The following is a 21,903-nucleotide window of genomic DNA, read 5'->3' as shown; positions in this document are numbered from 1 at the left end:
TAGGAGATATTCAAATGACTTTCCAGCCTTTCCCATACCCTCCATTTTATAGACTGATGGAGATCAGAAGCACCCTCTGTCACAGTACTAAAAGTCATGGTCACTCAGTGACGCCACCTGGTCATAGACTCAGTACTGACAAGCGTGCTGCTTCACACAATGCATAGTTAACTTACGGAACTCATTGCCTAGGGATGCAGAACTGCCCAGCAGCTTAGATGGTTTTCAAAGGAAACTGTACAGATTGTAACATACATGGTAGAACGGATGACATTCTTTCATATTTTCATCCCACTATACTTCCAAGGAGCTCAGGGTGGGGTACACAACTCTACTTCCTCAATTTTAGTCTCCTAATAGCCTTGTGAGGTACGTTCGCTTAAGAGTGTGTCCTCATCGAAGATCACCAAGTGATTTTCATGGCTAAACAGGTACTTGAATTGAAGACTCCTCCCTCACCCCAGTCTTGCAGTAACCACTATATCACACTGGCCATCCTCTGTGGAGAGAGGGGCTAATAACTAGATCTATATCCAGAGGCAGAATACCTTCAAATACTAAATATTGGAGACAGATGGGGGAAGGCTACTGTCTTCACACCCGCTGGCTGGATTTTTGGAGGCATCTGGCTGGCCACTGTGGATGCTGGACTAGACTGACTTTAGCAGAGCTCTAAGCATTCCACCTAATCCAGCTGTTTAGTCCAGCTCCGTTTAGTCCGGCTCCGTCCCTAAAAAGCAAGCCTATAAGAGGTGGGATCTTCTGGATCAGAAAGCTAGAAACCAGCCTTGCAGGCTTGTTTTAGCTTAAAGGCTGCCTCCGCAAACACTGTTCCCCCCCCACACCCAGACGTCATCCGTTCACGCAAGCAGCTCTGATGACGAGGGTCCCTGCGCACAGCACTGCCTGCAGGGCAAAACTCAAAAGGAAACGGCATCAGCCCATTAAACAAAGCTGCTTTCGATCAGAACCAGGTCACACGGCCCCAGCCTTTTGAAAAAGCCAGCAGGGGCTTGCAAAACTGAGCTGTGGCTTCTTTGCAGCAAGGTTTAATGAGATGGTATCAAAAAAGCCAGGAATGGCAGCAATGCAACCACAGCTACACTTTAGGATAGGCAGTTAAGCAAGATGAACAAAGGACACAGGCATACCATGACTGTGGGCTGAGATGCGCATTGTGTGTGGCTAAATTTATGAGGGCACAGGGGCCTCTTAAATCTCCACCACAGTGGTTGTGTTCCCAGCTCAAAGAAAACAAACTCTGGGTCTCCCAGACAGAATGCTAAGGAACAACAAAATGACAGATAGCTAATCTGACAGTTGTCTTCAGAATAGGGTCCCACGATCAAAGGCTTAGCGGGGAAAGCACATGCGGTGCATGTGGAAGACAACGGGTTCAACTCCCAGCACATCCTCTGGCCTGCATTAGCCCTCCAAAATCTCAGGCGGATAGGCAACACAGGGCAAGGTGAGGCAAGAGCACAAATGAATCAGATATACTGAATCAGACCCTCAGTCCATCACAGTCAGTATTGTTTACTCAGACTGGCAGCGGCTCTCCAGGGTCTTATGCTTAGAGGCTGCCTGTCTTTCACAACATCTACTGCCAGATTCTTTTAAACTGGAGATGCCAGGGGCTGAGCCCAGGAGCCTCTGCATGCCATGCAGATGCTGTACCACCGAGCCACAGCCCTCACTCAGTGAGTATTCCTAGCATCAGGCTAGGACTTGGAGGCCCAGGTTCAGATTACCACTATGCTATGGAAGCTTGCTAGGTGACCTTGAGCCTTTCACACAGATCCAGCCTACTTTGCCTCACAGCACTGTGTGAAGGGAGACTGCTATAAGCCGCTTTGGGTCCCCACTCGGGAAAAATATAGGATATAAATAAAGGAACCTGATGCCAGGTTCAATCCCTGGCATCTCCAAAAAAGGGTCCAGGCAAATAGGTGTGAAAAACCTCAGCTTGAGAACCTGGAGAGCCGCTGCCAGTCTGAGAAGACAATACTGACTTTGATGGACCAAAGGTCTGATTCAATATAAGGCAGCTTCATATGTTCATATGAAATAAAGCAACAGATTTATTATATTCTGTACCTACCTTACAAACTAATTAAAAATGGTCCTCAAAGCAGCTTACAGCTCAAAATACTAAATCCAGGTTTTAGTGAGGTCTTGGTCCACGCATGATAGAACAATGCCTGGCTATTGCATCTCTTCCTTCAGTCCTTGTAGTTGAACTGGGAGAAGGGGGCAGGAATCTCAGCTACAGATGGATCCAAGCACAACAAAGGCCCTGGCTGCTCTCAGAGGGCCACATTAATGGCATTAGGACTTAGATCCAAGCATGAGGAAAGGATGCCTGGCTGCTGTCTCTCTTTGGCATTGGCAATACATAGTCACAAAGACCATGAGGAGTTTATTGGGGCATCTTCTATGGAAAAACTCAGGGCACCAGAGGAGTGGTGGCTTTTCCAAGGTTATTTAAGCTGCTTCCCACCCTCCAGTTCATAAAATGCCGAAGTGAGAGCAACAAGGGGTTATTCCCCCCAATCTGCCACACAACATGGCTGCCTCATCTATACAACATGACTGCCTCTTCCCGAAAACTTACTTCCCCCCCTTTATTTGTACTTTACCTTCTCCCCAATAAAGGTAAAGGTAGTCCCCTGTACAAGCACCAAGTCATTAGTGACCCATGGGGTGATGTTTTCTTGGCAGACTTTTTGTTACAGGGTGGTTTGCCATCGCCTTCCCCAGTCATCTACACTTTACCACCAAGCAAGCTGGGTACTCAGTTTACCGACCTCAAAAGGATGGAAGGCTGAGTCAATCTCGAGCCGGCTACCTGAACCCAGCTTCCATGTAGATGACTGGGGAAGGCAATGGCAAACCACCCCATAACAAAAAGTCTGCCAAGAAAACATTGTGATGTGGCATCACTCCATGGATCAGCAATGATTCAGTGCTTGCACAGGTGACTATCTTTACCTTTCTTCCCAATGGGGACCCCAAATTGGCTAGTATCATTCTCCTCTCCTCCTCCTCATCACAATGACCATGTGAGGTAGGTTAGGCTGAGTGTGCATGACTGGCCCAAAGTCACCCAGCAAGCTTCCATGGCTGTGGGGATTTGAACCAGAATCTCCTGCATCTTAGTCTGACATTTCAGCCACTACACCATGCTGGCTTTCCATAAGGCATCCCACCTTCCCTGTCTGGAGCCCTACAGCCTCCTTAGTGCTTCCCCCAGTCTATTCCTGGCTTCATCTCCTACTCAGGCCTTGAACTATGAGTTTATCACGTCCCTAGGAAGTGTTGCCTTTGGCCTCAATTCAGACAAGATTTATTCCTGGCCTGGGTCCCAAAAGGGACTTATCTTCAGTCATTAGATGTAAACTTATCAGGCTGTCCCACTCCAAACTGCTTCTGCTATCCAACACACAGCAGAAAAAGGAAACTAGGATGATGCAAACATAAAATACAGACTGAGGAGAGAGTATGGATAAGTAAGGAGATTACAAAGAGATGAGGATTTCACTATCAACACTGTCCACTCAGAACTCATACCCAAGCTTATGTAGCTCTTGTTTTGACTTGTGGAAAAATACATTAGTGGCAGTGCTGCTAACCATGCTGGCACACTCAGAGGGCCCTATACCCTGTCTTTTGCTAGGTACACAGACTGATCTGTTGGTTCACTTTAAAAACCATGAAAACCTTCAGCAGTGCAGATCTTGGGATATTCAACTGAAAAGTCAGCAGATGCACCACTGCTTGCCAGGCCAGTTTCAGCAACCCAGCAATGCTCCATCAAAAGACATAACAGTGGGTGGGAGAACACCCCTGAGATCAACATGGAACTGCCTGCATTATTTTTAGTGTCCTTGAACATTCAGTCAGTTGGTGGGCTTTGTGACTACTTGATGGGATGTTTGCAAAATGCAGGTCCCAATCCCCCTACCTGTCCGCCCATCTCCTAAATCACAAACGTTATATTTCCAAACTGGAGTGGGAGGGGGAGAGTAACCCGTGGCAGGGATGGACCTCGCTTCACTCTAAATCATTCTTCACAAGCTTCCCCAGTATAATTCCCTGCTGAGGTTGATGGGAAACGCAGTTTTTAACAGCATTCAAACCTGAACACAAAGGTGCAGAAATTTACAGTTCCAACCACAGCAGTTCAGTAAGATGAAAGGATGCACCAAGAACAGTAACTAGCCAATATGATGGCAACTGCTACCAACTGTGCAGACTGCAGTGCGCATGAAAGACTGCTTGCTTTAAGTTGCCAACCAATCAACCCAAGTATATGGGACACTCAAATCAAAAGACAACTGACACTGAGTAGCACCAAGCTGATTTTTCAAGCAGGTTACTGGCGAGCATCATAGCATTCATTATATTATTTGATTTCCCCCCATCTCTCCAGTAATGTACTATTTTATTCTTACAGAGGGTACAAGCCAAGAATGCCACTTCCCTATCAGTCACAACAAAGGGATTCTTCCCAACTGGAAGAGTTACAGTAGCATTGCCAAAGCTTCTAGTAGCAGAGGAACACTTATTTGTTGAATTCAAAGTGGTGGAATACTTCACTTTCAACTCAAAAAAGGTTTCTAGAACACCTGCCTGTAGAGGAACATGTCCTGTGTTTTTTTGCACAAGTCATTGTTCTGGGCACATCACTTGAGAAGGAGGAGGCAGGTTCTTCTGAACATGAGTACTCCTGCTGAATTTCTGAGTCACAAGCAATTGAATGTTTCAGTCACCACCTGAAACACAGAGGGGGCAGAACTGAGCTACCTAGTGTCCTCCATCAAAGGCTGAGTGAAAGTTGGCAAGGCCAAAACAGGGTATTATGCAGATTTGTAAAAGGCAGTAAAAAAAAGTATCTACCAAGAGATACTTGGGATTCAGAGGAGCCTTTAAAGTGTAATTTATTTCTCATGACAGCTTGGGAACTACTGGGTTACAGAAACAGCAAAGTTAGAAAGGGAGAAAGAACATCTGAAGAACCTTGGAGAGACTTAAGATAAACCTGAGGTCTACATCTTATTGAAAATCAATAATAATTTACATAGCACTTTAGCATTCAAAGGAGATTCACATACATTAGCTTGCCTAGAGAGAATTGACATCTCCCCACCAAACAGAAAGAGCTTTCTGCATTTCCCTTCCTGCTCCCATCATTCTAAGCACAAGGCAGCTAAGTTCTTACCAATGGCGCTGACAGCATGCTTGAGCTCCAAAGTAAAGGTGGCAAGTGGCACATCTTCTGACACAGGCATGATCGCAACAGTGGAGAGGTTGCTGGCCGGGTTGCCGGAGTCCCACTTGCTACCAGAAGTATGCAATCCAAGGGGATGACCTGCTGTGAGAACAGATCATGACACTTGCAAGGCAGTTTCTCACTATGGAACAGTAAGAATCAGAGTTAACTTCTTCCCAATAGTATAAAGTGGCACACAGTGCAGAGGCCTGAGATGAGGAGGGAGCAAAGTAAACATCTCTGTTAGCGTTCGGGGAAATAGGTCAAGTTAATTGGGAAGGATTGCCTGAGGGGGTTCCTTCCACAATTCATAGCCCTGGGCAAAAGTGATAAGGCTTTGAGGGTTGGGATTCAGTTGTATTTTATTACTGCCTGGATCAGGCCTTCTTCCCCATCCTTTCAGAAGACGAAAGCTAATTATATCTTGTGGGGCCTTCGGTCAAGTTAAGGGGGCGGGGTTCGCTGTTTGAGGGAAAGATGCTTCCAGTTTGGGATCTGCTGATCCTTTCATTCTGTGGACTCCTTTGATTGCTGGACTTTGTTATGAACACACAGGTTATGGGAAAGTTTAATTATTTTATTCTTCATTCTGAGGTTAACTGATGGTTGCCTTTTTATTTCTTGAATTTTAAGACTGTTTTTTTGTAATATTATAAAAAAATGGTTGTGAGCCTCCCTCCTTCAGGTTGAAAGCAGGATATAAATCTTTTCATAGCCAAATAAGTACTGCATTTCCCAAACAATGTTATTTGTATTACATATATGAAGCACTGGATATGGAAGCCTAAAAGAGATGGCAGACACAATGCCAGTTTCTTGAAAAATCAGTTTTGGGCTTAAGGTGTGGCACATGTGTGTGCACGTGTCAACCAACCATGGTGTTTCGCATTCCTGACATCAACCACAGCTTCGTCTCATCCAACACTTAAGAAGGGTGACCAAACCAGTTGTCAACCCTGTTCAGTGGCCTTGTGAGGATAAGGGTCTGCTGCCCATGCTACTTTTGACCTCTTGACAAAAGTAAATACTTCTTAATTCAGTAAGTAATTAAATTGTGAAATTTGCTGCCAGGGAATGTAGTGATGGACACGAGCATAGATGGTTTTAAAGGGGAATTAGATAGATTCATGGAGATTAGGTCCATAAACAGCTACTAGCCATGGTGAGCAAAGAAACTCCATATTCGGAGGCAGTAAACCTCAGTCTAAAACCTAGTGCTAGGAGATGACAACAGGGAAAGGCCTTGGCCTCTAATGTTGGAACAAACTAGCTGGATGCTGCAAAAAACAGGTTGCTGGACCACTGGTCTGATCCAGCAGGGATCTTATGATCCTCAGGGACTCTCTGTCTCATCTACTAAAGCTTTGTTTAGTGGGCCTGGGAATGTAACAGGAACCACAGCTAGGAAGGGTAAATCCATGCTCCAAGAAAAGGTTTTAGTCAGTGAAAACCAGCAAGGTATGAACTCAGGAAAAACAGCGGTCAATAGAGAACTGCACTGGGCTCCTGTGCCCAGAAGAGCAACGCTGCAGCCATGGCTTTTGCTCTTTAATCTATAGTGGGGCTTCATTCAAATCCCTTCAAACAGACTTATACTGCAGCAAAGGATTTGGTCCTGACACAAGTTTTGTCCAACTCTTTTTGCCCTGCCTCCTTGTCAGGGGCCCAGAATTTAATGACCTACCTCCTTGCTGAAGACTGCCAAGGATCTTCTCGCCCAGCAAATGGATTAGCCTCGTCACCACCTGGCAGGGAGAGAAGGATACAGAAACAGCACAGTCAGGGCAACAGCTCCGAGAACGAAGCATCTTGACAGCAGCATTAAGACTGAAGAGGAGAAACTATAAAATGAACACAGCCAAGATGTGTAAAGAGTTGTGAGCTTTGTGCAGCACAATAGAAGAAGAAGAAGATGATGATATTGGATTTATATCCTGCCCTATACTCTGAATCTCAGAGTAGTCACACTCTCCTTTACCTTCCTCCCCCCCATCCACAACAGATACCCTGTGAGGTAGGTGGGGCTGAGAGAGTTCTTCCAAGCAGTTGTCCTTTCAAGGACAACAACTATGAGAGCTATGGCTGACTCAAGGCCACTCCAGCAGCTGCAAGTGGAGGAGTGGGGAATCAAACCCAGTTCTCCCAGATAAGAGTCTGTACACTTAACCACTACACCAAACTGGCTCCAAGGGATGTCATCAGTTCCGTGCTCAACCTTAGGAGGAAGGAAAGCTTTCTGATATTTAGGTTCTGGTTTTTAACTGTTCCTCATAAGCAAGATCATTGTACCTTTCAGCAGCAATCTTGATGGCTAAGTGCCTACTTGGAAGGCAGAGAAACAGGAACACTCAGAAACAAGTCAGAGATTGATGTATAACTCATGCAGGGTGGGACGGAGAGAGGACTCCGTGGTCATACAGGAAAATGTTATCTTGTAAATTAAATATTAAGACATACACCTTAGAAAGTCTGACCAATACATAGAGAACACTCTCCATGAGGCTCAGAATATCAAGGACAATGGATCAAGATGAGTAGCCATGTTAGTCTGTTTGTAGCAGCAGAAAAGAGCAAGAGTCAAGTCGCACCTTAAAGATTTTTTTAAAAACTGGCAAAGTAGGAGCTTTAGTGAGTCACTGCTCTCTTCTTCAGATACCAGCTGAGGGGACTTGAGTAACAGTTAAAGGGAGGAAAGGGAGAGGGGAGGAGTTTGCCCACTCAAGCCGCAAGGAATGTATAATACCTTAAAGAGGAGTAGAGTACAATTGAGCAATGCATCCTGTGATGTGTGTATCCCCTAACTAAAATTCCACCACACCCCTCATCAATCCAGGTTTTAAGGAATCTGATCATTTTGCAACTGAAAGTATCCTGGCTGGGAGATTAGGATTGGACAGAGTGCTACCTATGACCTGAACTAACTGCAAAAGTGTATACACATTCACCCACTCCAACAGGCACACAAGATTTTTTTTTCGATTGCAAATGAGGCAGAGCCCCTGATAGTACACAGTATCTTGGAATGGGGCATGAAATTAGGGTTAGTGGATAGAAGATGCATGCCATCTCAGATGGTCATTGCCTCCTGATTACCTGGCCTTTAAATGCAAACAGAATTTCTAATTTTTATATATGAGGACATGTAAAAATGCTGGCAAGATTTTATTTGATGGCATATTTTCCTTGGAGAGTTTGGGATGGCATTTGCAAGGGGCTGCCATTCATGGGGGATTGGTCTACTTAGGGCTATCATGGCCAAATGGAACTGCCATATTCAGAAGCAGTAAGTCTATGATTATTATTCTGCTGGGGAGGAGGAGCAGTAGGGAGATATGACTGCTTACAGGGGTGGCCAAACTATGGCTTGGAAACCACATGTGGCTCTTGAAGCCCCCACCACACTGTCAGCTGGCTTGGAGGCATTTGTCTCTTTAAATCTTCTCCAAGCTAAGCCAGCTGGCAGGTTGGAGAATGTATTTAAAGTTGTTTTCTTTCTACCTCTTCCTCCCCATCTTCCTTCCTCCCTCCCTCCCTCAAACATCTGACACTTCATGTCTTGTGGCTCTCAAAATTTGATGTTTATTCTATGTGATCTTACATTAAGCAAGTTTGGCCACTCCTGGCTCAGATTTTCTCAATATTCTATGCCTCCTGGGGGGCGGGGAAACCCATCACCATCTGGGCTCTTCTTTTGCTTTTATGGCCTGATGCCCATAACCTAACAACCTTGTGAGGCAGGTCAGACAGAAGGATCAACCCCTGATTCAAGATTATCCATGGTTGAATGGAGATTTGAATCTAGAGCTCCTTAGTTCAAATTTGAAATGCTATCCCACTACACCACTGGAAAAGTGAAGGGAAACTGAATAATATTTCCAGTAGTGTGAGCTATTCTTTAGAAAGTATAAGTGGTATACTGCTTAAGTGTGTCTGTCTAAGAGTGGGAAGACCATGCAAAGTCACCACTTGTCCATTAAGTCATTGGCTGTGTTTGTATCAGTCACTATTGATAATCTACCTCAAAGGTTACTGCTAACAACAGTAGGGGTGGGGGGGCAGAAACACATATGCTACTCTGAGCTCCACAAAGGAACATGAAACTTCTGGTGCTGCTGATTTTTACAGCTGAAACTTTGATATTTCACTTTGATCATTTGATAGGTTTGTGATAAAGGATTTCAAAAAATTATAATTCAAAAGAAATAAAATATGCAAGTGTGTTTATTTTTATACAGCTCAGGGAATTCAGAAGTTTTTTTACTGCAGAATTCTCCCAGGTGCGTGGGGGAAGGGGGCTAAGTGCAAAGAACGCACAGCCCCATTAATTACTTCCTGAACCCCAATACCACAATGAAAATAATTTGTGGGTTACTGCTCAAAACCACACTCCTTCCCTTGATTAGTTACTCAAAATGGCCCTGGTTTAACTCTGGAAATGTTGTTTCTCCAGAGACCCACTGTGAGAGAGCACAGCGGGTTGCTTACTACCACTGGGTGAGTCACTCCGCTGCTACCATGGCAACACGCAAGGAACATCAATTTTGGATTTGAGCAAGGCAAGTGGCACGAGATTTCCTTGGAGTTTTCAGTGCGCAGAGTGTCTTTCTCATAAAAAGGGTACGCAGTGTTTTTTATATATATCTGTACAGAAATATAAAGGAAAGGTTTCTGCTACCATTCTTCTAAGATACCAGTGAAAACCTTGAGCCCTGCCGATATTCCCAACCATACACTCAGGCACTTTTGATCTCATGAGGGCAGCTGGAACGTGCGGCACGAGCACTTCTCAGAGAAGCAAAAAGCCACATTGGGCAAAGCTGCAGGGAAAGTTCTAAAGCTGACTGGGGAAGACAAAAGCCCCAGCCTTCCCAATACAGAAGGAGACATGCTGAGCATTTAGAAATTTCCTTGCCTTTGGGCTCCAATAGCAGCCAGGCAGATACCTCCAGAAAGCACGCATGCAGGGCAAGGAAGGCAATAACCTTTTGATTGTAGTGTTGGGGTTCAGGAAGTAATTAACCCTTTTTTTTTGTCCCCACAACCAGGGACCCAGAAACAGAAATACTTGGGAACTCCATTTAAAACATAAGAGTTGTTGGCCATTCTCAGAACTCTCCTCCAAAAAACATACCTGAATGTTTTTTTAAGGCATCAGGCCAGCATTCATCACCAGATCCCGTGGTGGTGAATACCAGAAGCTAAATATGCATTGTTAAGAATTAACACTTTCCTTTTGTCTGCTCTGAATCTGCTGCCAGCTTATGGGAGAATCAAGACATTCCTGTCCACATTCTCCACTCATCAATAATAATTTTATAAACTCATGCGCCCCCTTTTGCTCTGAACCCTTTCACTTTTCTTTGCAAGGAATATGCTCCAACCACTTTCACCTTCGTGGTAGCCCTTTCCCAGCTCTACATTAACTGTGAACCGAATCGCTCAGAAGCTGAGCATCCGCTGCCCTGTACAAGCCTGCAGTGACAGAGCCCACGCCACAAGAGCAACCACAGTGCCTGCATTACAAGACCCAAGCAATTTTGCTGCTTCCCATGAACTTGTTCCCTCATCAGGGGCACAAAGAGCTAATTTATTACAGGCTCCAGAGATGCTTCTGGATTTATGTGCAGCGTCTACTTGGATCACAGTGGTTCTTTGAGGTTCAGTGCTCAGGTACCCTTTTACGAAAACAGGTGTGAAGAGGGGAGGGGATCACCCAAGGTGGAGAGAAGCCGCTGACTCTGTTATTACTTTATCCCAGGAACATTTTCCAACCACAAAGAAAATGTCTTGACTGAAAATGTCAAGACAGTGTGCGTCTGCAATAAAAAAGGCCAACGCCATGCTGGGAATTATTAGGAAGGGAATTGAAAACAAATCAGCCAGTATCATAATGCCCCTGTATAAATCGATGGTGCGGTCTCATTTGGAGTACTGTGTGCAGTTCTGGTCGCCGCACCTCAAAAAGGATATTATAGCATTGGAGAAAGTCCAGAGAAGGGCAACTAGAATGATTAAAGGGCTGGAGCACTTTCCCTATGAAGAAAGGTTGAAACGCTTGGGACTCTTTAGCTTGGAGAAACGTCGACTGCGGGGTGACATGATAGAGGTTTACAAGATAATGCATGGGATGGAGAAAGTAGAGAAAGAAGTACTTTTCTCCCTTTCTCACAATACAAGAACTCGTGGGCATTCGATGAAATTGCTGAGCAGAAAGGTTAAAACGGATAAAAGGAAGTACTTCTTCACCCAAAGGGTGATTAACATGTGGAATTCACTGCCACAGGAGGTGGTGGCGGCCACAAGTATAGCCACCTTCAAGAGGGGTTTAGATAAAAATATGGAGCACAGGTCCATTAGTGGCTATTAGCCACAGTGTATGTGTGTATATAAAATTTTTTGCCACTGTGTGACACAGAGTGTTGGACTTGATGGGCTGTTGCCCTGATCCAACATGGCTTCTCTTATGTTCTTATGTTCTTAAAAGCAGGATGACAAGCTTGACAGCAATTTGTGCAGAACAAAACATGACCAATTGGAGAGGCATATGAAGCAATAGAGAATCTGTGCAGTGGTCCGTTTGTCCCAGTACTGCCTCTTCTGAATGGCACAGGGATGGAGGTTTATTGAAAATATACCTATTTAATAAATTTCTATGCCATATTTCCAAAGCTGATTTTCAAAGTGCTTTAACAACTTTAAAAAAACAATGCCAGTTACAAAGCAATCAGAATTATCATTAAAACATAAACCTGCATCCTGGACTGGAAAACAGGTGTCAAAATGAAGTCTTCCCTCCCACTGGAGAGTTCAAGCTGTGTATGCAATTGCCCCAACAACCCTGGGAGGTTAGGGTTACTTTTGGCTGAGCTTGACTGAAGATCATCCCACCAAATTTCATAGATGACCAAGGATTTGAACTCAACTCTCCCTGGTACAAATCCAGCACTTTAACTACTACACCACAGTGGCCCTACTGTTTTTTAAAGTACAGGTTTTGGCTGAGAGGCGATGACATGGTGATGCCTAAAAGACTCATACAGTTATTGCAGCAGAACAGAGGGAAGCTTTGGCTCCTGTGTGCTACATGACGGGTTTACACAATTAAGACAGAGAAGGTAGAGAAAGAAGTATTTTTCTCCCTTTCTCACAATACAAGAACTCATGGGCACGTCATGAAAATAATGTGCCTCCAGTAGGCTTAAAAAGATAAAGGGAAGTTCTTCACTCAAAGAATAATTAATGTGGAATTCACCACTGCAAGAAGTGATGGTGGCTATAAGCATAAGGCAGCTTCAAGAGAGGATTGGATAAACACATGGAACAGAAGTCCATCAGTGGCTGTAAGCCACAAGGTATAGATGGAACACTATGTCTGGGGCAGTGATGCTCTGTATTTTTGGTGCTTGGGGGGCAATAGTAGAAGAGTTTTTGGAGTTCTGGCTCCACTGGTGGATCTCCTGATGGCCCCTGAGTTTTGGCCACTGTGTGACACAAGAGTGTTGGACTGGATGGGCCACTAGCCTGATCCAAAGTGGTTTCTCTTATGTTCTTAATTTCTTTTCCTTATAAGCTTCAGTGGTACCACCACTGACCCTGATCCTTACATGAAATATCTGGGGAGGGGTCCAAAGCACGCACACAAACACTCTCTGCCTCTGGAAACCTATTTGTTGCTCCCAAAAAGCAAAGTTCTAGCAAACAGAACAGCTTCTGCTCAAACTACCTGACCAGTAAAAGTTGTGGCAGCCCATTTTAGACAAAGTAATGATCATCAGTGAGCAAGTCTTCTCTTTCCTCTGAATGCAAAGGGCTACTGGGGTGGAAGTCATGCTTGGTTTTCCCACCCTGCCCACTCTGGACTATAAGTGAAGAAAATATTTTAACATAAGAAACAAGCTCAGCTGAATGCAAAATACTCCTCCTAATACAGAACTTATTGGTCCTGTGTTTGAAATTACAGATAAGTAAGGATATTTGAGTACATGGTAGTATGAAGGAGGGGAAAGTCCCCAACTAAAAAGGAAGAACAGGACAAAAATGGTCTAATGAAAAGAGAACATGCCCATAGCCTTCCAGGAGGTTTGGAATGTTGAGAGTAGTGGAACTGAAAGAAGAGAACCCCAAGGCAGGCAAATAATGGCCTTGAGTATCCCCTCCCAGATATACAGGCTACAATATAGAGGAGGATGCTGGCAAATTAAGAGGCAGAGTGATGCATGGTGAAGGAGTACAGCCAAGACACAATTGCAAGAACTTGGGGGAAAGTTTCCCTCTTGCTTAGCTGCAAACTTTAGCAGTCAGCACTATTGAGCAACTAAGCTATTGTTCCTCACCCCTCATGGTTCCTCACAAGACCCAAGCTTGTGCATGAAGGTTTAAAAAGGTATAATAAATACGACAATCCAAGTCCCAGTGAATGGCCTGGGAGAACCTGCTGCTATGGCATTATTGATGCCAGACAAGTGTGAAAGTGATCAGTCCCTTGGGATGCCACTGAGAGTCTCATGTGGCGGGGGGGAAAAGAGACAGCAAAAATAATTATTTCCAAGTAGAGCTCAAGAAGTGGCTCAAACCTGTCGCCTGGGAAATATCAGCTGGGCTCATAACTGTTTATGTCTGCAAGAAGAGTTTTGATTTTCCAGTACTTGGGAGTACAATTTCAAAATCACTCTGAACATGCTTGAAAGGAACAAAAGGAACAAAGCTTAAAAGGATTCCAGAGCAATAGAGCACAAGTACTCATGTCTCAGTCTCTCTCTCTCTCAGCCACTGCCTCATCCCTCCCATCCAAAGCTTCTGTGCGCTTGCTATGATAGCAAGCCGCTGATTGATAGCATCTTTTTCTTTCTCTCTCCATAGGTGTCGGTGTTCCTAAACTTACCAGACCACTAAAAGAAGAATTTGCTGTGTGTATGGGGAGGGGGGACGACACAACAGCTCACTGCCTATTAAAGTGAAACATCAAAATCCAGCTCCCTACCCTAATTTCCATATGAAGACAACAACCCCGCTAGCAATAATGCACAGATGGAGCTTTCTCCTAAAAATAGGGCAGCCTTTAAAAAGCAGAGAAAGCAGAAAAGGCAGAACATTTGAAGACATTCTTGGAGTGACACAGAAAGTGCCGTGGACGTAAAATGCAGTCAAAGAGGGGGGCTGGAAGACCAGCAGTTAGGTCAGCACTCTTGACCATGTCCTGGCACAGGTTATCCACTAGTGTGACTGAGACCATTTTGGTCCCATAGCCAGGTCTGAAACCAGATTGGAAGGATCTAAAGAATCCATGCAGGAATCCATGAAGTTGTCTGGCTACCACTTTTTAATCACCTTGATCGAGAATGGCACATTTGAGTCTGGGCAATAGTTATTCCAGTCTCCTACATCCAGAGCATATTTCTTTAGGAATGGATGAATGAACTATTATAATCACCTGCATGCAAAGCAGGTGGCCTGCCACTAAGCTGAAGCCTCCTCCACTTTTCTTCAACCAATCTTCTGGAGCTGAAGAAGCTGAAGGTGTACAACTGGCCAAAGGCAACCCAGTCAGCTTTGAGAGGCTAGGTCTTCCTGGTCCTATTCCAAAATTCTAACCACTGTACTATACAGATGTCCCATCCAGGTCTGACCAGGGTTGCTTAGCTTAAGCAAGGCTTCTCTGTCACGTGTCTTCTAGCTGTACCCTGGGACCCATTTATGCATCCAGGATAGCATTCCTACCACACAGGCGGTCTTCAATCCAGCTGCCAGATTTCACACCACAGTGAACCTCAGTTTAAAAGCATGATGCGTATTAGGCCCAGGGGGAACATCTCTTGCTTCTCTTTCAAAGGCAACAGTGCCTCCACTGAGGCACTTTAAAAAAAGCAAGCAAAGCAGAAATTAACAAAATCAAACCACTTGGCAGGCACGAAGTGTAAATGTAGTAAGAGAAGCTAAGGAGTATTGCTGCAACAATTGTGTATAGTAACCAAAATGTTTATACCGATGTTCCTTGCCCAAGTTGAACTACTATTTTCAATAATTTATTCTGCATTTACAAATGAGGAGGGCTATATATCAGGGGTGGTCAAACTTGCTTAATGTAAGAGCCACACAAAATAAATGCTAGATGTTTGAGAGCTGCAAGACTGGAACGTCAGATGTTTGAGAGCCACAAGATGAGAGGAAGGGTGGAATGAGGGAGGAAAATAGATGGGGAATAGAGGGAGAGGTGGAAAGAAAGCAACTAACTTTAAATGCATTCTCCAAGGCACCAGCTGGCGTAGCTTAGAGAAGTGATTTAAAGGGAGAAATGCCTTCTCCAAGCCAGCTGAGAGCACTGGGGGCTTTGAGAGCCACACAATATGTGTGAAAGAGCCACATGTGGCTCCACAGCCAGTTTGGCCACCTCTGCTATATATAATACCGTACTCAAAACCCACCCCCACCCCCAAAACTTTTTTCAGCCTCCCCCTAGGATTCTAAGAACTGTGATTTTTTTAAAAAAAAATGAATAAAAAAAATGTCACAAAGTAGCAAGTGAACTTTCAAGGTTCCACAGAGCTCTTCATTAGGCTGCATGCTTACAACAAAACACACTTACAGCAGAGGCAAGATATATAGGACTTTTATTACATGACAGTGACAGCACATAACACACCTGTCCCCCAGTCAACACACAGACATCTAGTCTATTATGGCCCGCCAGGTGCTCGACAGTTTCTTCATTTTGCAATCCTGGCCAGGCAACAAAACCTGAACATTTTAAAGTCCCAGAGATAATGCATTTAAAGTTGCTTTCTTTCCACCTTTCCCTCCCTCCTCCCTTCTATTTGCCTTCTTTCCTACCTTCTTGTCTTGCGGCTCTCAAACATCTGATGTTTATTCTGTGTGGCTCTCACATTATGCACATTTGGCCAACCCTGAGCTATCACATTTTTATCCTACCCTTCTTCCGAACTCAGCACAGTGTACATGGCTCTCTTCCTCCATTTTATTCCCATACCAACCTTGTGAAGTAAAGCTTAGAGAGTGAAAACAGAAGAAATCATCTAAGAATCTGAACTCAAGTCTCTTCAAGCCTACTCTAACCACTGTACCCCTGCTGGCTGCTTCAATCAGGGTTCCATTATCTATTTGCCCCTCCTCCCTATTTTCAGAAGCCTCTAGAAGAGATGTAGAAATACAGCCAAATGTTTGGAAGATGCCACATGCCAAAGAATGCCAGAAGTGAGCAAACTACTTGTCTTTAGGAGGGAAAAGGATATAGTTATGGTGGAGATTAAATGCCTAAAAGGTGCCTGTACAGGTGAAACAACTGTTCTGCAGAAGAAAGAAAAGGCTGTGTGGTTCCATTCCTGCTCCAAAGGGCAAAACAAATACTCTTTGCCAGGCTGTTTCTGACTTGGTCCAAAGTGGAATTCTATGCCACTTCCTTACCTGTGGGAACTTTCGCTTGATGGAGGTCAGCGCTCCTTCTGGAAGCTTGGCCAGCTCAGAATCTCGAACTGCATGCACCGTGGTGGCTCTGGGCTGATGGGTTAAGGCCTCTACCTGGGAGACAATGAAGAGAAATGGCTGATGAGAAGACACTGGTTATTTCCATGGCACTCCTAGAACACACAGAGAGGAAGTGTTGCTAGCTTCATAAATTCCTCTTTTTTTTCTATGACAGCCCAGCCTCGGTTTGCATCCACAAGATACTCCAAAGCAGTGTTCCAAATTCCCCTCAATACAAACTGTGAGGCACAGCTGTGGTTTTGTGGAATGTGCATGCATAGCTTTGCCTGAACTAAGTTCTGCAAGGAACAAAACAACAAAAACCCTACAGACTTTTGTTAAAGTCTCAAATACCAGACCACAGATGAGACTGCCTGCTGCACCTCTGCACAATTTGTTGATCTGGCATTATCTTCTTCCAGTAACTCAGGGCTGGTAACTCTGATGCATCTCTGCATTGTAAATGGTCCAATCACTCTCAGTGCAAAGGAACAGCAGAACTCACAGGAGGCATGCCCAGAACAGCAATTAACATAGAGAAATTAAAGGCGGACCACTCTGAGAAAGTGAGTTCTAATTCTTTTCCATTCTACTCAGGAAGCTTGGCTTTCTAGAATCAGCAGATCTGGCCAAACTGACTCTTGCTTCTATAGCTTTTAAGGTTTGCTTATGTCAACACACTCTATGTGGGGTAGCCCTCAAAGATAATCTGGATGCTGCACTTGGTATAAAACATAACTGTAATCTGACTAGCAGGCAATGTTCTCATATTTAGTTGATTCTAAAGCAAGTTCGTTGGCTTCCAATTTGTTTCCAGGTTCAGTTCTCAAGGTTCTTACCAATAAAGCCCTTCTCAATCTGAGACCAACATACTTGAAGGGACATAACTCCCTGTATGAATCCACACACCAGTTTAGGTTTGCTCACTGTACACTCCTTCCTCCAAGCAGATCCATTTATCTTCTGCCAGGACTCCTGTTTTCTTTGTGGTGGGCCCTGTTTTGCGGAAAGCTTCACTTGAGAAAAAATGCAAAGCTCTGAGTAACATCTTTCTATCAGGACAGCAAAATGGTTTTATTTTACAAGAGCTTTGAGTTTACAGACTAAATTTTACAAGAGCTTTGAGTTTGCAGACTAAATCTGGATCTGGGTGCTTCTGCCACTGTTTTTATTACGTTGTAAGGGACAGCTCATTCATCTGTAGTTTAATTACCTATTACCACTAGACCTCTGTACATTGCTTCAAGGTTTGGAAAGGCAGGATACAAGTTTTTACTTCAAATAAATAAAACCTTTTTGAATGCAAGAGCAAAGTGGGACCCCAAACGTAACTGAGGGGGAAAACAGATTCTGGCTCAACCAAATATTTGAAAGCCAACCCATTTTTATTCCTATAACAGTTGGATGGTTCTGATGGGAGGAGGGCACTGTTAACACACTGAGAATTCCTGAGTGTACACATAACAAAATCACACAGTTTTCAAGGTGACTGCAAAACACTTTGGTCTCCTGCCTCTAAACTTTATTCTTGGTGCCCGTTTTTTGCCTTCCAACAGAACCAAGAGATTCGCAGCTTAATGAGACCACATGCTGTGTGAAGCCACGTCACCTGCTGCCCAGAGGGAGGTGCTGACATTTCCCTGCTCAGGAACACAGTCTGGCTCCTGCCACACTAAACATGGGTGGCTGGGGTGAAATTCTACACATGGAGTGTGGCAGTGGAGACAGAGCAATCAAACTGACCCAGTGCTTAGCAACTAATGGACTCTGGTATGAGAATGGACGTCACTTGCTACTTGGGACTGTTTCCCTGCTGCAAGAGGTGTTTGAGAACATATATGCAAATCCACTCATTAGAATAACAAGGTTTTTACTTAAGACTTCAGGCCTCTTCTCCCCCCACCGCTGCCCACTTCAGACACCACAACCCTCTGCAAGCTTTCTTGAATATAAGACAGAAAGACAAGTTCAGTACACAATGCAGATTCTTGTCCTGGCTTAGGGGAAAAGAGGATCAAAAGATTAGCGGTGGCTAAGAGGAAGAATAAGGGAGGGGGAGAACATGGCATGTTTGTTCCACTGGCTTTCCAGAACAGACAGAATCCTCCTTTCTTGGAGACTATACATTGCATCACTGTTCCAGCTAAATAAATTCTCATTTGTGGTGCTGCACCTTCCAATTGTCTAGTGAGGGCAAAGTAGTAACATGGACCTCCAGAAAAGTGGTTATTAAGTGCAGAATTACAAATCCTTAGAATCAGTGTGAAACTCCCATGCTTGAACCTCTGCAGGGCCTTTGGCCAGTACTAACCAACCTACCAACCATCCATTCATCCATCCATCCCATTTTTATTCCACTCTTCCAGCAAAGAATTATTTTGTGTGTGTGGGGGGGAGAGATATTGTTCTTTACTTCTTCAACTAATCTTCATAGTGAGGAAGGTTAGCCTATTTTAGGCAGGATTATATACACTACTTTTGGGGTGGGCAGAATTAAGACTTTATACCCAGGCTTTCTAAATCTAGGCACCTTAGAAGATGAATTTCACAAGCTACATGCATTGTCTATACTGATCAAGTTTGGACAATTTAATCTGGATTTGCTGATCATAGGGAATAGAAAGCAGTCTTCCTCTAAATTTTATTCAACTCCCACACCTGCCTTCTGGCTTCTGAGTCTTTATCAGGCATGACCACACACTTTTGAGCATATCTTCTAAGCCACAAGGGCTAAAAACTGTCACTGTTTGCATGTTCTGTAGTCCTGCAGAACTGAAGTATGCTTGCGGTGTTCTTTAACTAAACAAGCAATATGCAGAGATAGGGGGTAGAGAAGCAGCTGCCAGCAGGGCTGCAACTCTAAAGGTTGCACAGAGTACAGCATGTCTTTTTGGAAGGCTTTTGAGTGTCTGGTCTCCCTTGCCAAGGTACCAACAGAAGGCCAGCTTCTGTGCTGCAAATTCTGAGGCAGCCGAGCCTCTTCACATTAGAGGAATCAGACTTGCCAAAGCGACTGTCAAGTTGGTTTTCTGCTGGAGCATTCTCCCAGCTTCTGGGGTGGATTTATTGCATAGTGCTTCACACAAGAGCCCAGAGTCATCCTAAATGACAGAAGGTATCTTCTTTGTTTCCCTATTTCCATGCCCTCCCTCAGTCATGGGGAGGGTGGGGAGAGACAGTGGCTTCCACGGAGTGGCTATTTCAGCATATAAGATGGGTGCAACCTAAGCCTCCACTTGCCATGAAGAACTGATTGGGTGGCCTTAGGCCAACCATTTCTCACATCCTAGCCTACATCATGGGGCTGTTGGGAGGATAAAAGGGAAGAGGTGGGAAATCATGTACAGCATCCTGCAGTCCTTGGAGAACAGGGGGGGTAAAAACAAGCTGCTGACATTGGCCTAACCTTTGTAAAAATACAGCTTTGCAAAGAAAACTGTATGAAGCTTCATCATGATTCATTTAGGGAAGCAGTGCAAGGAATAATCAGGATCATGCTATCTACCAGCAACTAGAAACTAAAGAAAAACAGAAATCTGGAGGTTTAAGTAATTAACTAGAAGCCTGCGGTCCAAGATCTGGCAAGGCCGGTTTCCCCCAAGTCAATGTGTGAACTTTAGCTTTAATGTACAGATTTTTTAATTCATTGTATTCAAAGAAAAAAAAAGCAATAGAAATGGCCCACATAACCCCATTCCCTTTGAATGGGAGAAGGAAGAGAGGCAATACGTTTTTAGATCAAGCAGCCACATATATATTAAAAGATAAAGAAGAAAAGCAAACTGTGGGAGAAAGCAGAAAAAAAGAAAAGGGGAAGAGCCAGATCTCTTTCACTTCAGAAGAATGCCCCCCCAGCCATGCTTTGGGATCCAAATTTGAATCCAGATGCCTCTGGACCAGGTAGAGCACTCAACTCACTGCCTCAGACTGTATCTCTGTCTTCTGCTTAAAAACTGGAAAGCCAAGAAGCAGATGGGCTGCCTCTGTAAACCCCCCCCCCCCAAATGACCAGTACTCTCTGGGGAAGAACAGCTCCTGCAGTCCTTTCATTTCTGAAGCAAACACGCCCCCCCCCCCCACACACATTTTGTTCACCAGTAAGATGTCTGTTAGCGAGGATGCTGAGCAAAATGCCAAACTGTATGTTAAACCAGAAGGATACAGGAAAAAAGTGCACACAGTGGGAGTTCACGGAAGATGGATTACATCAAGCTACTCTTACAGCCTTTTATAGATACCGTACCTGACACTCTGTTTTGAGCTACAGGTCATGTTTGCATCTGATCAAGAGTCACACAGGAATCTGCTACTCAATACTACACAAAATATGAATTAACTGTGGTATTAATTTCTTTACGTATTGAATAAACATTACTGCTTTCCTCCGGGGCTCAAAACTTTACAACTTGGTCGAGTCAGATATCTGAAACACTGGTCAATTAACCAGTGAGAGCAAATTTCAGTTGATGAAAATCAGTTTCTGGTATCATATGTTTCAGTGAAGCTTTTTTGGGTCTAAAAAATACTGCACCAAATGCCACAAGTAAGAAATAAAAAATATTTATTGCTTTAAAATGAGAAGCTGCTCTAAAAAAAGATCCCCAAAAGTCTATGGTCATACCACAGAGTTTAGGGAGATGCCCAGCACATCAATAATGTTCTGATGTCAAATTACTTAATGTTTGCACCTTGTCCTGCTCCCAGAGCACTTTGGGGTGCCAAGAGGCAGCCTGTCAACCCTAGTCTAGTCTTGTGCTGTTCTTTATTATTATTCTTAAAAGAAAAATTATTCTTCCCCTGCACAGATTTTAGATCTACTTGTTTTATTACTCCTTTTTTTATTAGGGGCTGTATGATTTTACTCTTGGTTTTATTGTTGGATTATTGTGAGTCTTGTTGTTGATTGCATGCTGATACATTTTCATAGCCTTTCCTGATCGTTTAGCATCCATTGCTGGATGACCCCTGGAGAGAAATGTACTAAAAGAAGAGGTATAAATAATCTAAAATGAATCACCGTTTGCCTTTGAAACCCTCCTTAGAGTTTTAAAAACAGGTCAATCCATGGCATGGGGCGAGAAACAGAAGCTCAAAGAACCACTGGATGATGCAAAACTAATTCTGCAAGTCTTTGGTCTTCAGCCAAAGAAGTC

General features: G+C 44.1%; 1 protein-coding gene across 4 annotated transcripts in view; it reads right to left on the bottom strand.

Annotated features, from left to right (window-relative positions):
* The window catches only part of PNPLA7 (patatin like phospholipase domain containing 7), a 97,337-nt gene that overhangs the window by 35,519 nt on the left and 39,915 nt on the right, over positions 1-21,903 (bottom strand). For 2 of the 4 annotated variants that reach the window (XM_060250678.1, XM_060250680.1), the window contains exons 19-21: positions 16,691-16,804; positions 6,957-7,017; positions 5,222-5,374 (exon numbers count right to left, since the gene is read on the bottom strand). In XM_060250678.1, the coding sequence (XP_060106661.1) occupies positions 5,222-5,374; positions 6,957-7,017; positions 16,691-16,804 (328 nt within the window). The remainder of the gene's footprint in view (positions 1-5,221; positions 5,375-6,956; positions 7,018-16,690; positions 16,805-21,903) is intronic. The other 2 variants (XM_060250679.1, XM_060250681.1) reach the window with 1 other exon arrangement.

Source organism: Heteronotia binoei, chromosome 12 (assembly GCF_032191835.1).
Source record: "Heteronotia binoei isolate CCM8104 ecotype False Entrance Well chromosome 12, APGP_CSIRO_Hbin_v1, whole genome shotgun sequence".
In the NCBI taxonomy this organism is placed as follows: Eukaryota; Metazoa; Chordata; class Lepidosauria; order Squamata; family Gekkonidae; genus Heteronotia; species Heteronotia binoei.
This window is presented reverse-complemented; position numbering and strand designations above follow the sequence as displayed.